General features: G+C 37.8%; 1 protein-coding gene across 2 annotated transcripts in view; it reads right to left on the bottom strand.

Moving 5' to 3' along the window:
- The window catches only part of LOC117394975 (phosphatidylinositol 5-phosphate 4-kinase type-2 alpha), an 89,059-nt gene that overhangs the window by 39,195 nt on the left and 31,474 nt on the right, over positions 1 to 18,390 (bottom strand). For both annotated transcript variants that reach the window (XR_009323580.1, XM_059019844.1), the window contains exon 2: positions 155 to 252. Coding sequence is in view for 1 of the 2 variants with exons in the window: in XM_059019844.1 (XP_058875827.1) it covers positions 155 to 252 (98 nt within the window). In the remaining variant the exon portion in view is untranslated. The remainder of the gene's footprint in view (positions 1 to 154; positions 253 to 18,390) is intronic.

Genomic DNA, 18,390 nt, shown 5'->3' with positions numbered 1-18,390 from the left:
TCATCGGTCAATAAACGCAGCATATTATGACAAAAGGTTCAAGCTTGTGAGAAATATCATCAGCTGTTGCAAAATACATGATCAATACAAGATATTTTGCTACAGCTATTAGAAGAAAAAGGCAGTATAATATCAAGCTATTTACTGTACTTACTTATTGAAAAGGTGATTATCCACCTTTATCTTCGAATAGGCTTTGAAGTCGTCTGGCATCAACATAACTGGGATCTGAACGTGACTCAATTCGTTGATCTGTTTGGAACACAAAAGATAGACCGTTTTTTTACAACTCATTTAAAACCCTCATTTTTATAACAGCCAAAAGCATTAGGAAAAAACTGTATTCCATTAAGCTATAGCCCAGTACTCAGTGAACGTCTTTCTATCAGGCTGATCACTATAGACAGGCAGTCTTAAGTGTATTTTTATGCAGGTTTTTAATCATTAAAATAGGTACTGTAAAGGTTAAAGCGAAAGCCTGATCTAAATCTAAATGTGTGAAAAAAAGTCAGTCAAATGTAGCCAAAATGATGAAGGCATGCATTTCATGTAACATTTCTGACTTTGGATTCCCATCTGGCTTCTTCTCAATGTGTCTGTTTCAATTCCATGAAAGTGGAACAACTCAGATGAGAGATTTAAGAAGGGCAACAAATGCATCTCTTTAGTCGTTCTGCATTTATTATTGTGTCTCAGTATTTTTTTAGATGCAGATGTCACAGGCTGGCACCCAGATTGATACTGTGGGAGAGCAAGGAGGGGCAGTTATCAGCTTTTGATTGATAGGACAAGACTGAAATGATGTGGGATTAGTGTCTTAAGTCCTTAGAAAAATTGCTGCTGTATGTGAGAGCACTGTAACTCCTGTTTACCGAACCAAGACCACAAGTAGGAGAAAGAAAAAGTGCAAGGCAACAAACAAAACAGGATCTGAATCTTAAAATGCCTTGTACGATAAACAGGGGCATCTTCAGGACAACCTATTTTAAACACCTGCTTTGAAGTACAGTATAAATTTATTTAACATTTAAACTTCAATAGGATCACTTTTAAGCCTTACACAGTAAAAAAACAGCTTACAAAAAAGATTGCTTACAGTGAAAAAAAGCTTATTTTTCACTATCTGGCGCATGCGTGGTACTGCAGGAAGAGGCAGCAGCCTCGTAGATTGGCCTGTCAGTCACGGCAGTGACACAGAGAGGTGGGGAATAGGGTGTGTTGGCTTTCCCTCTCTCTGAGTGGCTGAGAGGCGGGCCTTGGGGGATTGCTCGGCCCATAAGTACTGCGCTTGGTTATGCATTCGGGTGGCCGTGAATGGGAATACACAGAGATGCTGGCTGAGAAGGCCAGTATAAACATAGACCAGGCAAGAACGCCAGTGGTTGGAGTGAGCGACCAAAACAGGAAAGCATGGCTGAGGAAGACAGCCAGCAATAAATAAACCATTTATTAAAATATATTGTTACGTAACCGAGGGGACGTGTGTAGTGATAGGGGAACCTTGGCCACCCCAGTGTACAGTGCATAACAGCGTAGGACGGAGATCCCGAGCTGACCGGCTTAGCGGCAGTGGGGGCACTGGGTAAGCAGCACCTTTATTTTGTAGTTTTATTACTGTGTTTTATTTTCCCTTTTCATTTAGCCTTTTGTTTTCATTATTATTTTGAGCACCTGTGAGTGCGCCAGCTTTTAGCTGTTTACCTAGTATTTCTGTGGTCCTGTTTACCGTTGCCGGTACTCAGGCCACGAACAACAGCGCCCTCTGCGGGCTAAAAGAAAAATATCCAACATAATAAAACTGGGCACCAGTGCAGTGTTTTCAAATAAAACTTCTGTCTCCCTTGTGTCAGTGAATTGCCCACCACCCTTCCACACATGGTGACAGAGAACTGGGATTCACTGCCACTGCCCACACAAAGCAGTGCAAGAGCAGAGAGGCAGAATGGACCTGCAGCAATTTGCCGCTATGATGGACCTCTTGCGCCAAACCCTGACTGAGGTAAGGCAGGGGAGTGTAAGAGCTGCTGCGTCCGACCCAATGCTACAGCGGGCAACAAAAATGACAGTAGACGATCGGCCGGACGCATACCTGGGGGTGTTCGAGGCTATAGCGATCTCTGCCAGATGGGCCCGAGAGCATTGGGCTAGCTACCTCCTGCCACAGCTGACGGGGGAGGCGCAGGCGGCCACAAGGACCCTGAGGAATTGCCCACCACCCTTCCACAAAGAATTTCACCCTATGCACTTACAGTAGGCACACACACACACACACACACACACACACACACTTCTATTCCAGCTATCCAGAAACTAGAAAGATGCGTTTGACAGGACTGCAGGAGTGTTTTTACAGTGCAGCAGCTATCCTGATGATACACTGTGGGGGCTGCCAACCTCAGGGCTGTCCTTTCCGACAGCAGCACATTAATGACATTCAGTGCGTTTACATGAGCATAAGAATTCTGATAAGTTTTCCGAAAACTAATTCCGATATCAAAAGTCATGTAAACACAGTTTTCGGAAAATGTCTCGGAATATTCCTTAGGTCAGTTTTCGGAAAACAGCACCTAGAAATTTCCTATTCAATTCCGAAAACGAACAAAATATATATCATGTAAACACACTTTTCGGAAAACTTATTCCGATAGCGTACTGCACATGTGCAAACTCTGACCTTCATTCCTGCACGTGGTTTTAGAAAACAGAGAAAATAATAATGTAGTCAGTCTGCATGGATCCATTTGCTCAGTTGAATCGTATTTTGGCATATACTTGTACTTGCTAGAACCGAAGTGATTGTATTTTATCTTGCTCAATTATATTAATACTTGTACTGTGATTCTTGAAATGTATTTTTGCTTACGACTGTAAGTCGCCCTGGATAAGGGCGTCTGCGAATAAATGAATAAATAAATAAATAAATAAATAAATAAATAAATAATAAGGGATAAAGTAATATTTGTCCGTATGTATTTTTTTAAATAGCCCATACTGAAGCAGCACATGTATTCCAGTTTTAAAATTACGTGATAATTTAAAATAATGTCTGCAAAAGAAACTGGTAATATAGAACAGGATGAGCTTGCACATTGTGGGGAATCTGAAAAGAGTTATAGGATAGTAATCTTTGAATTTATTACCTGACACTTCGATAAAGCGCTTGTTATTGGATTGGTCTCCGTGAAAAAGCAATGTTATGAATTTAAAGGTGGTGTTAGTAAGGACTCCCACCAGGTAGTTCTCCCCATAGGATAAAAGTGCAATTTCAGTATTTGGCCACTAGGTGTCTACAGTAAGTACATTCTCAATTTTGCATTGGTTAATTTGCAATTGTTTTATGTTGTTAGAAGCTGGAACAACCCCATGGTCTGCTTGATTTATTCTATATTTCCCAACTGCGTATCATCAAAGAAACTATTAAACAAGTCCACTGCAACCAACTCCAACAAACTGTGCCCTTTCCTTTGTTTTTTTTATCGTCCTGCATCATTTTTTTTCCAGGGTTGTCAACTCCCATTTGCAGTAGTTGAGAACTACACTATATTTAAATTAAACTTGTGAGGCAATGGCTGTTAATGCACCAATGGCAGACTGAAGCACAGTTTACCATCTCATCTGAGAGGTGTCACTTCAGCACAGAACACTCTAACATGATGCAGGGACACTGGATGAGCTGCAGATGGGCCTTAGAATAGTGTTAAAACTCATTTTCTCATAAAACCAAAAGGAATGTTAATTTCATTTTTTCACAACTATAAAAACGTGTCAGAGTGGGACTGGACCATTATCCAATATAACAACTAGATCTTAACAACATTATGTAAAATACAGAGACAGCTGCTAATGTTTTTTTTTAAATATAATTTTAATATGCTTTTGGCCATGTGTCTTTCAAATAATGACAAATAAAGTGTTGAGTAAATCAATATTTAAATTCACTTGTGTGGAAACATGTTTTTATAAAGCTGTGATCAACATGTACTTCATCAGAATTGCAACTGTTTGTAAAAATGTTAGTGTAACACAGTGGTCCTCAAAGTGGTGCCCGCAAAGCCAGGCCATCGTGCCCACGGCAGCTGTTCTTAAATTATGGGAGGTGAACACATTTCTGGCGGGTCGTAGTGTGGGAAAATAAAGCTTTAAACATGTTTTCCAACAAAAGCGTCACAGCAGTCTGTTGATAGTGCTGCTCGCTTATGCTGTGCTTGTACGTACTCAACATATATATATATTTTTTTCCTGAAAGGCCTCTGCTGTACGAACAACCAATTGAATATCTGCATTTTCTCTGCGGTAGCCCAATCATAAATTATCTAGGTGGGACATAAACTGTGTGTTTCAGTTGAAGGTACTGATAGTAAGTTTAACCAATAGGAGAGTCAAATATCTGCCCAGTTTTACGCAGCTGTCCAATCATAAGCAAGCAGAGGCCGTTCACGGTATTCTGCATGAAAACTGAAGGCGAGTGAGTAGCCAATGGGAAAGTGAAATATCTGACAGCTGTCCATCATTCGTGAGCAAAGGCGTATTTAGAATTTAATTTTCTCTCTATATATTTTTAAATTTCACCAGACAAGGGAAACCCCATAGTAGATCTAGTTACGAATCCACTTTCTCTGAATAATTGTACTGGAGATGAGCGATCTTTAAAACAGAGTAGAGTTGACAAATTTGCCAAACTTTATATATATATATATATATATGTCGCGGGAAGGCAGTGTTTAAGATAAGAACCTATGCAATAGTCAGCGTGCCCGCAAACAGCCAAGTAAGATCAATTTATGCCTGTGCCCAGATTACTCTGAGGACCACTGGTGTAGCATGATATATTGTATGTACATATACAGACAGACAGACAGGTACTATACCTCTGTATATCTCCCAGTTCTTGATAATTACTGCTTAAGAATCACAAGGAATAACAGTTCTCTAAAATAAAAGTTTGAAATGTGGCATAAATCCATACAGAGCCTCCATGTTGTTGCCAGGGATTTGCTTTATCAGCCAGGGATAATAAACCCCAAACCCTGACAGCTGCCTCCTCTTGGGTTAGGACCTTTGACACAGTGGGCACTCTGAGTTATTGTACATCCAGAAGCCACCATGCAAGTTGGTTAGGCAGAAGTATACTTCCTCAATTCTAAGGCATTTACAAAAAAAGTTACTAAGCAAACAATAAGATGAAGACAAACTTAGATACTATATTGTTAGCTTTGGGGATCAATTTGAAGGTATTTTTGTGGCATAGCGCAGTACCCTGGTTTTAAAAGTAAGTGCCAAATAATAAAAAAACAACAACATAAACCCTATCATTACTCTCATTTACCTCCTCAAGCACCATTCAACAGTCAGTGCTGATTAGCACTGTTTGTGTGAAGCATTAGTGGAACCGTTTCAAAACTTTCCACTCACAGTGCAATCGCTGATCTTGCCAAATGACACACAAATCTGCACTTGTGTCTAACAGCAGCAATGTTTATTTGGAACTGCAGTTGAATAATAATGACATAGGTATGCATTACTTATTGTAAAAACAGCAGAGCAATTACTGGTATATCATTATTGTAAAAAAATATACAGAATGAAAGAGGAAGTTTTTATAACAGCTGTACCTGTCACAGTTGGTGACACTATCAACCAGCATAACAACAGCAACAAAACAGATACAGTAGTACCCATCTGCAATAGAAACTCGAAATGGTCAATAATCTCTCCCAGGTTCTGGAGATACAATCCTACAGGCTTTCTGGAAATCTAAATAATCAATGGCTAAACACCTGGAAAAAGTTAGTGTTCACCAGTTAAGAAAATAATTGGTTCAATTAAGTAAAGCAGAGAGTCTGTTATCCAATGTTTAATCAGACCACCAACAACTTAGCTGGGGCATTGTGTGCTTTAAATTATTGCAGTTAAGCAAATTAAAACAGTCACTCCGTTCTTGATTTTTCTTCTATTTCGTCAGTAAGGGCTGGAGATCCTGTCTATGTTATTGAGCAGCTAAGAACTTTTATTTTATTCATTTCAATTTCACGTTATTATAATGCCTTAACAGCAAGCATAGAAACATTTTACAGAAATTCTGAAGTTTAATGATTCCTAAAGTTCTGGAATGTGTCAAAGTTGTACTGAATTGTATTCTGTGAAGATTTTCAAAGTTTGGTATATGGTATGTTTAATTACAATATTTCATTATCTTAACTGTAGGTGTTAAAGTTTGACTGAATTGCATTCATTTAATGACTTGTAAAACTTGTAATTTTGTATGCTTAATGTGATAGAATAGGTACTTGTGTGTGTTAACTTTATTCTATACATTATTAAATGTACAGTAATTGTTATTAATACCTGTTTGATGATCCAGAATAACATAGGGAACAATTTAGTCAAAATATACAAAAGTGCTGAGGCATATATTCAAATAAAGAGTTGAAAACTAGGAGTTGTTATCATCAGATTTGCCGTGTGTAAACGGTATACTGGACTTTTTGACATAGGCCTAGAGGTTAGTGACTGATAATAAAACTGAACTGTGAAAGAATTAGTCAGATATTTAAAATGCTGTTTGTTCCAGGGCCTAGAAAAAGGAAACTATTACACTCTTTTAATCTGTCAATTAGTTTCTAAAGGTTTTTTTTTAATATTCAATCCTCTATAACTAACAATAAAACCCTAGTAACAGAGTCTCCGTTTGTTACTTACTGTAGGAAAATGACACTTCAGGATAAGAACGAACCCTGGGATAGGCGAGTTAAAGGGTACATAAGGACCTTTTATTTGATTGTGTTACATGTTCCCATGTGTTGCTACAGCTGTTTACGTAAGGTGTGTGTAAACTTTTCAGATATCTCCCCTTTTTTTCCTCTTTCCCTTTGACAAGCATTTTGTCGAGCCTCACTATCATAACGTCTATTATTATCATAGCGTCTTAACGCCTATTATAATGATACGATTTTAAACCATCAAAAATGAAACCTGCCGAACCTCTGGTTTTGCTTCATTCAGCTATTAATGCTTTCAGTTTAACAGGTGGTTCATTCTCATTTATGATCTTTCGTACACATTTAGTTTTACTAGTTGCATTACAAACAATTACTTTTGGAAAGGCTTTTTTGGAAGCATGCCATGTCAGAATGCCCAGCACAACTCTAACTTTGCTTAGCCTAACATCTTTGAAATGAGTAGCCCTACAAGGAGTTGACTTTGTAAACACTCTCTGGTCCTGTATGTTGTGTTACACCAGGGGTTTGGCACATATTCAACAAGAATCAATGCTATGATGTTTTTATTATGTGTGTTGTGTTTAGTTTCTCACTGCCTAGGGGAAATACAGCTCATGTATTTTTTATTTTGTCAGTAAGTGTCAATGACAATGTCAAAAATAAATAAATTACAAACAAAAGTGCAAAACTTGGTATTTTTCAAGAATTCCCAGATAATGTCATTATATATCTATATATGGAGTACTTTTTGGTCATTTAAAAACATGTGCTGCTGTTATAAAATAAAGTAGCTGCAGCTGCTCATTTCTTTAAGAGGCATTGCCATCTGTCTTCAATAAATGTTGGAGGATTGCACTTTCTACTCGGAAATTTTAAATCATCAATTTACAAAAAAAACATTAACAAAATCAGGCTGCTAATTACCGTGTTTGTCCAAGTGAATTAAATATGTTCACCGCTTAGTAATGAGGAGTTGATTTTTAATTATTCAGTGAAAATTTGCTTTGAAACTCTTGAATGAAATGACAATCATTAATCCCCATTGTTGAGTTTGTCACACTGTTTTGTCTATGCCGTAAACCTTTGTGGTGCAGTATATTCATTATTATACTCATCTAATACCACATACTATCATGCCCTTATATAATGCATCAATGAATATATACTGTATTACGTAAAGTTTCTACTATTTCATGTAATGACATGAAGGAGGAGTGAATTAACTGGACACAGCGTGGCAGTAACCAGAATACTTGACAGTAGAAACAACCTTGTAGCCATTGGGGCAAGACTAGAAATGGGAGTTTTGTGAACAAAAACAAAGCATTCCTGGTAGAATAATCTAAAGAGCATGTCCTATCAGATGGTATGGTTTGTAAAGACAAAGTTACGTAGAAATATGATAAAGATTGTGTTATTGATATGTTCAGAGGTGGCAGTGAAACGGTTAATTCTACGACACCACCTGTAATGGGCCGTTATTGAGAGAATCATAGAATACTGCACATATTGTAAAGGCACTGTGTGAAAGTGAGTGGTCTGTATCATCAATATGTTCATCAATGCATAGCATTATTAAGATTGTGTCTATACAGAGTTTAAAAGAATGTGGCACTGAAATGGTTTCAATTTACTGGACGCCACCTGCAATGGAAGTTTATTGAGAGAATCACTGAATACCACTGTGTCCCAATTACAAAGCCACTGTCAAAAGCATGTGGTCTGTACCACTGATATGACCAAGAGGAGCGTGACAGAGCAGAGTTTTTGGACAACAACAGTTAGATCAGCCACTGTCTAGATTAACAAAACACCCTGATAAGTGTGGTTTGAATAATGCAGAAATCTCAGAGGAATTAGTAAAGTTATATGCAAATTACAGTATTCATTTGATGCAGAACCGTTGTGAAAAATGCCTGCGAACAGACATTGCAGAAAGTAATGTGTGAGTATGTGGGCAGAAAAACAAACAAACGTGAAGTATGGTACGCTTGGCTATGTAAACGCTGTCTTACTGAAACATGCAAATACAGTACAGTACAGTGTAACCTTTCTGTGTGCAGACCAAACAACAGGTTTAAAGTTGCTGATAACAGCACTGTATGTATACTGTAGCAAAATGACACAGTACTGTCATAAGGAATGATCTGTGTGTTATGTGGTAATGTAGTTCAGTTCCATTATCTATTTTCAAAATGAATAAAAAAAAAAATGACACCTACAGGCTTTTTCTGCTTCTTCTCTAGTCTACAGTACATGCCAACTACTGTCTTATTAAAATGGAGACGGAGTCTACCTTGTCCACTAAACAAATGTATCTATATAAAATCATACTGCAACTGCAAAGCCCTGTTTGAATGGCTGTATCCTCAATAACAATGGTCTGTGTGTTTCCTATTAGCTTTCATTGTTTTCACACCCTTTCATTTGCAAGGCACTAGGGTCTTTTCTGGATGTACTGTAATAGATTAGATAGATGTTGTAGATTTACGAAGCTTTTAAAACGTGATTATATCTAACGTAAGAACTTTGAAGCACTCTTTGAGCAGGCGTGAAAGGAGTGAAGAATGACACACAGCCCTTTGGATTTGATCTCGGACTCGAGTCTTGACGTGTTCTGTATTTGCAAAACGTTTTGCAAGGGCTTTGTTGCTGACAACGTAGTTCTTGAAACTTGTAGATTCATTTGATAAAACATTAAGATAGGTAACCGCCAGATTAATTTCAAGATCTAGCAGTCATACAACAGGAAACCCTACATAAAACGCTGATAGTAATCAAAGCGGGCTTTGCCATTATATAGAGCAATGGTGACAGGAGGTCAAGTTGAGAGACTCCTCCTCCTCTGTGAAACATTGACCCAGTGTACAATTTCAAAGAGAACATATTTCATAATCTCCTACACTACCACCAATCAGATTGATGCCATGGGTTTAGTCTTCATGAGAATGCAGCATCCTTCTCTTTTGGCATTTGAGGCAATTTAAAGATTATTATTATTTATTTCTTAGCAGACGCCCTTATCCAGGGCGACTTACAATTGTTACAAGATATCACATTATTTCACATTATACAGATATCACATTATTTTACATACCCATTTATACAGTTGGGTTTTTACTGGAGCAATCTAGGTAAAGTACCTTGCTCAAGGGTACAACAGCAGTGTCCCCCACTGGGGATTGAACCCACAACCCTCCGGTCAAGAGTCCAGAGCCCTAACCACTACTCCACACTGCTGCCTGCTGGTGTTCTGGTCGTGTCTGAGAATTCACCAAATTACTAACAGGATTGTGGGACTGGTACTGTCACAGTACAGTGTACAGTATCACCAGGGAGAATACACATTGGACTTTAGCGTAATTTGCAGAAGCAGAAGACCAGCAAAAGTGGTGCCAGTTGAGTTATTTTAATAAACTGTGCATTTCCAACCAAATCCTGCAAGCGACACAGAAAAATACTTTGAATGGGAGTTTGTTTTCCCCCAGTGTCATGCCATTATCCAACACATTGTTTGACAGTCAGATGAAGTTTCCAGGTCCAGATTAAACTCTGACACTGCTGGATAGCATTAGTTACTTGTATACCCGTACATTAGGAGTAATACTAATGCAATACAAAAAGTGTTACATTATGTATTGTGGTATTGCAATTTCTGTGTCTGTGTTCTGTATTGAAATGTATTTGCTCCAATTTAAATTTCTATGTTTGCTACCCCATACAGCCTAAAGGTATAGTACAGAAGCATTTTTTGAGGACCCTCATTAATGCTGACTAGATGTTCTCCTTTAAAGGTGGGGTGCAATGATTTTCCATTTGTTTTAGAATTCACTTGTATAGTACTGTTGGTAAGTCAATGAACGTATCTGTGTAGTTTTAATGTATAGGTTTTAACGCTAAGTGTATGAAAAACAACTCTGAAGTTGACACCTCTAAGAAAAGTCCAGCTCACTCGAAGCTGCGGCTAATTTATGCGTGACACCACACCAGGACAAGCTCGCCATCCCACCTGCTGCTTTCCTGCATTACCGCTCACCAAAACACAACACACCCAGGGAAGAGATACCCTGGTAAATAGGTGTGTAATATATGGTTGCTCCAACACAGCAGCATTGGTATCTCTCAGCAAGTTTCATAAAGAGCCGGTACGATGCTGGCAATGGGTGACGTTCGTGAGGAGGACAGGGATTGGGATGCTAAGCCCAACAGCAGCTGCATCTGCAGCACCCACTTTACAGAAGACAGCTTTATTAATTTAATGATGTTCAAGATGGGTGCTGTTAAAAAAGTTACATTAAATAAGGATGCAGTACCATCCATTTATCCGGATGGTACCTGCAGGACAGCAGCATCGTCGTCTTCTAGTAAAAAAAGTAAAATCACCAGGACTCGAGCGGCTGCCAAGAAAAGAGAGGTGCAGAGGGTAAGGGCATGAGCCTATGATTTCATTATAATTATCTTTTACTGTTTGATGAAAATATGTATAAAAGTGACACGATTATACAGCCAACAACCTCCCATGTACATAAATAATCTGATAAAATGATCAGGTTATGTCCCGTTCTCGTATGCATTGCTGATTTCATCGGGACACTCCCGCGTAAGATCTTGCCATGGAGATCCGACACACTCTGTATCTATTGCTCGGCTTTTAAAAAGCCTACTGTGAAGAAACAAGTGACTCGCTATTTTGTACGGAGTTCCTGAGCTAGGAGTACGCACCTTTCTTTTTGTACTTTCTGTCTCGAAACAAAGACGGTAGAGTCTGTATTATTTTTTGTTTATTTGTTTATGTTTAAAGGGTGTCAGCCGACCGAGTGACTAAGAACCTTTGCAGCAAGGCCTAGCCTATCATAGACAGTGAAGATTATCGGTGTGTGTGTGTGTGTGTGACGCTGTGTAATTGACTGTACTATTATGTAAAGTCAGGTGTTACCTCAACTAAATCCTATCACTATTGAACATCTTATTATAAAAAAAAAATGTAACAATAACTAAAACTTTCAGAATACTTCAGGGTCTCTGTCTTGTTTTTACTGTGAACCTGAACAATAAACGCTCAATTCTTTTGCAATCTGCCTCCTTGTTGTATTGTATACTTCCTATCAGTCACTGGTGTTCTGCCCAGTTAAATACGTGTGCGGGAGATAATTAGAGGTCCCTCACCTTTATTGAGGGTGCCGTAGTCAAAACATACAATTGATCATTTAACCTCTTGTTTGATTAATAACTAAATTCCAGTAACGCGCTACAGCAAGGATGCATAGATGCAACAATCAAGTGATATTCTTCAAAATAAACTCACCGTCTGAATAAGGATGCTTGGCACAAGCTTTTCACTAACAGCAGGCGTGAAAATACTGCCAAGAAACAAATTCAAATTAAAAAACCTGAAACTCTGACACAAAAAAATCATGTGCTACTCTACCATCAAGACTACAACAAACCATGGAAGAGAGAGAAGTAAGTGCAAATGTAAACAAGCTTCTTTTTTGTTTTTATGGGTAGGAGATCTCAAAGGTTTCTGAAAACGGTCTAACCACAAATTTGCCTTTTTTTCCACTTTCTAATTAATGAATGTGAATGAAACTTTCAAGATATGTATAGAAAGTCTGGCTGCACTCAACAATGATTTTTATGTCCTTTACCATGACTACTTATAATGTCAACTGAATAAACTAAACCCTACTTTTTCTCTTAAGGAAAAGCTAGTCTTGTGTACTGTACTGTAGCTAAAGCCCCAATCAATTTCAGTGTAGCCATTCAAATGCAATGCACTCCTTTTCAATTCATGTGTTTTTTTATAGTCTGCAAAGCAGAATTCTAATACTTAGAATGCAGTTTCAAGAAAACAAATTCACAGACAAAAATGGCGTAAGTACAGAAAAAGGGAAACAGTAGCCTACAGTACAGTACATCCCTGGCCGATTTGCTTTCACATGTTCTTAGTTTGCAGCGCACATTCCTGCTCTTATTTTGCCTGTTTTTTTGTGAGTCAAGTTTTCAAGAGGACATCATCACCATCATCATCATCATCATCATCATCACCACATATTAAATAGGAATGAAATGACTTTGGTCAAGGTGGATTACAAAATGAAGGGCCGCTTGAGGAAGAGTGATTTAATGATCCATTTTAAAACAGACTCATGCTTGTTTGAATTATCAGTGTAAAAAGGTTCACAATAACTTACGAACAACTATTACACCTCAACTATTTTATTTCGGGTTAGTGCTGAAGCGTTAATGATCTCTATGACTAAACCTTTCTCGCAGCTAAGGACCTGCAGAGGTACAGTAGGTCAGCCCACAGCCACAGCCCACAGCTGCCATGCTGAGGGTGCTCAACAATCCCTGCCAGTTAAAAAGTGCTGGCAATGGACTGGCACTAGGTCATCAACTGCATTAGAAATGGTATTGTTTCGGTACTAAAGTATATCAAAATAATTAGGAACGTATTCAGAATAATGGATTAAATAAAACAGCAGTGTATTTCTTTAAATATTAACCTTTTTGTTTTTGATATTGATGAGTCTTGTTAATTAAATGTTAATATTTAGTCTTATGTAAGCCTCAGTCAACAGCAGCATGAACACACGCACACACTCTGCTGAGCAAAGAAATCGGCATCTACTAAGGTCAAAACTCACTATAGAGCTACCATTTGGCACACCTCCAGTACTGGATGTACTACAGTCAGCACTCTAAAATTAAAAATTAAGCACAGATAATGGAAAAGAAATATAGCAGCTTTAAAAAAAAAAAAAAAATAGACTGAATCACCTAACATTAAACATCCTATCCAACTTTTTGAGGGGAGAAAAAAAATTAATACTTCAAGATTTAAGAGTAATTCAGAATTCAGGCTGTATTACGGAGAATTACAGTAATTAAAAACAGTTTTACCCACTGACATTTATGCATACAGTAAACATGTGACCTCCAGGAAATATGTCCGATTATTCAAAAGAAATAATCATATTACTACTGAATGAAATCTGATGCAGTAATTGTGCATGTAAATAACACTTCCAAATTTCTTTTTTTCAAAGCTTTCTTTTTTTATAATGTAGGTATTGAAGAACCATTAACCTTTAAAAAATACAGCTTATGCAGTAGGAAAAGTGTAAACGGATAGACAGTATTTCAAAATAAGAAGTGTGCAAACATAGCAATGGCTGCACTCTAATCTCGGCTGCATTCCACCTATTCATAGCAGTGTTTAGGAGCACCTGTTAATATGGTAACAATAGAGAAGACAGGGCATTCAGTCGTATTGGTGGGTCATTTCACAAGCAGACAAACTCAGTTCTTTGTTTTTGAATGAAGCACCAATATGTACAGTACTGGCAGGGGATTATTCATTCGGTCTGCATGTTAAGTTACAGCAACGAACACATAGGAAAAGAAAAGCTATGACACCTTTGCAAAGTTAAGTGGTATTTTTTTTTTATAAAAACCAAAAAAAAAGTACTATTTTTTTAGTACAGTACATAGAAACATAAATCCCTACACAAGTGACCTCACTATCTTAAAACTCGAAGAGATGGCAACATCTTTACAACACCGTTTAAAATAAAAAATAATAAAAATGCAGAAAAGTTATGTTATAGTAGTACGTGGACATTTTTATAACTGCATTGGTGTGTGCTTCCTGTGTTTCTCTTTGATCATAGATAATACTGTGCGTGAGTGCGATATGTTATTTCTTTGGTTTGGTAATTAATAGGAAGGCGCTGCAAGAATGGAAAGTGTGGTCGGGCGATGTTAAAACCTATTTAAAATCTTGAACATTTATAGTGCCTTGTTCTTGCTGATATTTTCGAGTTTATTTGTTGCGTGTGTTGCATTTACTGACAATCACGTTTGCTGGTGATCATTGTTTAGTAACTAAACTTATTTAGTCACTTATTTAGTATTGAACTAAGCTGCCCATTGACAGAAAAGTAATGCTCAGAGAAGTCTGTAGTCTGCTCAGTACAAAAAAAAATTAGAGGGAACATTGCGAGTAACCCAGACAAACAGTTATTAAAATCAGCCTGCAAACATCACTTCTGAAAATTGGTATTGTGCACTATTTCTATAGAGGCCAGACAGGTTTGCTGTAGAAGGTGGTAAAGATAGACCTGGTTGAGTCTGGTTATAGCCACTTCCTATTTTCAAGAATAAGACCAAAGTGAATCACAACCTTGCAGCGAACCAAAAGAGATTATACAGCAGAAGTAACAAAGTCATAAACAACAGGAATTAGTTCTCAGGCGTCCCACAGAGCTAACAAGGCCTTAACACATAAAACACATAAACACCATTGTTCAGCACCAGGGACCCTGCAAGAAAGGACTTCTACAACACATCTGCAAAGAACTTTCAGAACACAGGAAGCGAGGGTGAGCTAACTTCCTGCTTCTGCCAAAAAAACTCCTACCCACATGAAAAAACCGTGAGCGAGGCCTGTTTCAACTGTGGCCGCGGTTTCCATGGCATGAGCCCAACTTTGTGTTCAACTTCCTGTCAACTCGAGAGTTCTTGTAGCTGACAGCAAACCTGTATTTCATAACTACAGACAGCTGCCCAAATGAAATAAATAGGCAAAAACTATTACACATAGCTAAGGTAATGAAATAACCTAACCCAATTCCATTTTCTCTCTACTGTTATGGTGTTTTCCCTTTAGGGGCTAATTTTGGCATCTCCAGTCTAACGAACTTTCACACATCATCCTGCTGCTCCTGCCTGTTTTTAAATGTTTTTGTTTTTTTTCTGCAGTCTAAGTGATGAATACAAATAGTAAGTTGCTATGGAAACGTGCAACAGTTTGTCATGATATGACTGAACCTAGTGTATAGATAGTTTTCTTAATGTCTTTGAAGGATTTTGTGTAACCTGATCCTTCTGAGCACCATACAACTTTATAGGCACTTCTTTCAAGTTAATTCACTGTATAAACAGACAAAACTTTTTATATTTTTATGTATAAGCTATTTTAGCATTGTTTTATAACAGTTTAATATCACATGCTCTTTTGATAATAATACTAACACTAATCATCACCATCAAAAGATACATGTAAAAATGTAAATATGACATGCAGACCGAGACACCTCCATATATCCCGAAAATATGATACTACCAATAACTTATTATTTTAATATCAAGTTTGATTACAATAAGTGGTTTTGCAGATATATGCAAAAATGTGTGACATACAGATAAACAAATAAACGGACAGACAGACTCCACCATGCACCACCAGAATCTTAGATTCTCAACAATTTATGCTAAATAATGTAAATGAAGTTTATCCAGATAGATTATATGGATATTGTAAATGCATTTCTCCAGATACAGTATATGGATATTGTATGTGCAAACGCTGCCAATACAGTATACTGTATCCCCATTGTCTGGGATTTCATCCCGTCCAGAGAACAGAGATCTTGCAACAATCGTCTACAGGTGTATTCACAGGTATTTGTTTGAGTGGAAGAATGTAGCGTCTATGATGGCTATATAATGCTTTATTCCACTGGAAACTTGCTGTGTACAGTATTACTTGCATAGCATTAAGACATTGTATTATGCTGCGAATCTGCCTTTTCTTTGATGATTTTTCTGTTACAAATTCTTAAAAAAGACAGCAATTGTCCTCTTCAGTGCTCTTACTCTGTATACCCATTTGCAACACAGGTGATTCTCCTTTTGTTCAAGTGAACTCAGTTCAGTTGGTTTGGAAACTAAGCACATGTGAAAAGGCCCTTCAACCGAGAGGAGCTGGGCTGTAGTATAGGAATTCTACATCCCAGCTTCCCAAACAGCGGTGAAGCTGTGCCGTGTGATGATAGCAAACCAATAGCAACTACAAGCTGCAAGCAACTTTATGGCTTCCAAAGAGTTATTTCATTTTAAGCAACTTTTAAGGTTTTGTTGGCAGAAAGAAAAAAAAAAAAAGAAAAAATAATAATAATAATAATAATAATAATAATAATAATAATAATAATAATAATAATAATAATCTTAACAACAACACTAGGCTTCCCAGTCATGGGCTTGGAAGCCTAATAAACAGAATTCCTGGCAGTGGGTAATCATTGTTGCGCACTCCTAGGGCGATCAGTGTCCCCTGCCATCTTCCCGCCACTTACTCTTTCATTATGCACCAATCATACATTATGTACTGGCTTTACACCTTTAAACTACAGTTATATTGTAGCGCTATTTCAAGGCTCATATTCCTGCTGGGGAAAGTATAATGTAGAGCAGGGGTATTCCATTATTTAGTGAAGGTCCAAAAGTCTTGGTTACAGCAAGGTCAAGGTCCGGAGCACACTCACTCCCATCCCCACACCGACAAACAAAGAGCTACACAAATATAGTTTTTACACATGGTGTTGGTTTGAGGGTTTGTCACTAGGTTTAAAGGTGTTTTTTTAGGGGGAATCTCATTTTTACTAGTCTGCCTTCTTTGCTGATTTGTTACTGCATGTGTTCTTTCCCTGCCATAATCACAGAATTGTAGAACTACTATATTGTTATGTGTCTGTGTTAGCAGAGCCAAACACTGTGTTTCACCATTGAAAAAACAAAGCAAACTGCAGCAAACAAAACTGAAGCACAAGAAGAAAAAATAAACTGAAATCACTGTGCTTTCTCTTTCAAGTGAATGAAAAACAAAAACACCTTACAAATAATACAAAATTCAGTCATTTTACATTCAGTACATTTATAATCGGCTAATACTCACAGTACGTGGGAGAAGTGGCAGGTCCTCAAGGGTCTTGAGTTACAGGTGAGCTCAGCTAGAGCAATACAGAGACGCAAAGATTTGCATCAGTCAGAACAGAACGCTGGTATTAATATTAATAATGTTTACCTTGGAGAACGAATACCCGCACACATAATGTGAACTGCAGATACTTAAGACAGGAAACATTTTAACTGCATGTGTTGTAAGCCTGACTTGGATCGCAGAATTTGACCATTTTAAATCACCAATACAATCAGCATACTCATTGCTAAGCTTTGCACACACAGCACATTTTGGTGGATCGTGGAATGATGTCATATCTGTCGTGGCCGGGGTCCAGTCCGTTGCGCTACTATTGCTTGTCAAGTGAAGTTTCGTACACACGAGTAGTACAGTACGATATATTGTGTACTTTCCCTGAGTCAGGAGTACCAACAGCAACACAAATTCACACCGACTCGTATGCGTTTTTAAAAAGAGAATTATATTGTATGTTTTACCGGTAATGTATATATTTTTTAAATAGACTTTGAAAAGCTACTTAACAAAAATGGGCTTTGTAGCACCGGTACTTGTCAATTTATTTCTTGGTCTTTGTGAAGTGCAATTTTCTGAATTCGTACCACACGGTATGAAAATTGTCTCTTTCTTGTGTACTTTCAAAAAAATTACCAATGACGGTCATCAGCCATACAGAAGGGATATGTTGACGCTTACAAAACAGGCCACAGCAGCCAAGGCACTTTCACTTCATTTGAGCTACTCATACAGTTGACTTGTTGTACATTTTGTTTCATTCATAGCTCGCACTGAATATCTGCTATGTACTATCACAGCAACACCTACTGTACCCTCGCGTACCACAGTCTGAAAAATTCACAGCATTTCCAAGGTGAATGCAAGTAAAAACATAGACTGGCATATGAC

This window comes from Acipenser ruthenus, chromosome 3 (assembly GCF_902713425.1).
Source record: "Acipenser ruthenus chromosome 3, fAciRut3.2 maternal haplotype, whole genome shotgun sequence".
In the NCBI taxonomy this organism is placed as follows: domain Eukaryota; kingdom Metazoa; phylum Chordata; class Actinopteri; order Acipenseriformes; family Acipenseridae; genus Acipenser; species Acipenser ruthenus.
The sequence above is the reverse complement of the archived record's forward strand: the minus strand, read 5'-3'. Positions and strand labels throughout refer to the sequence as shown.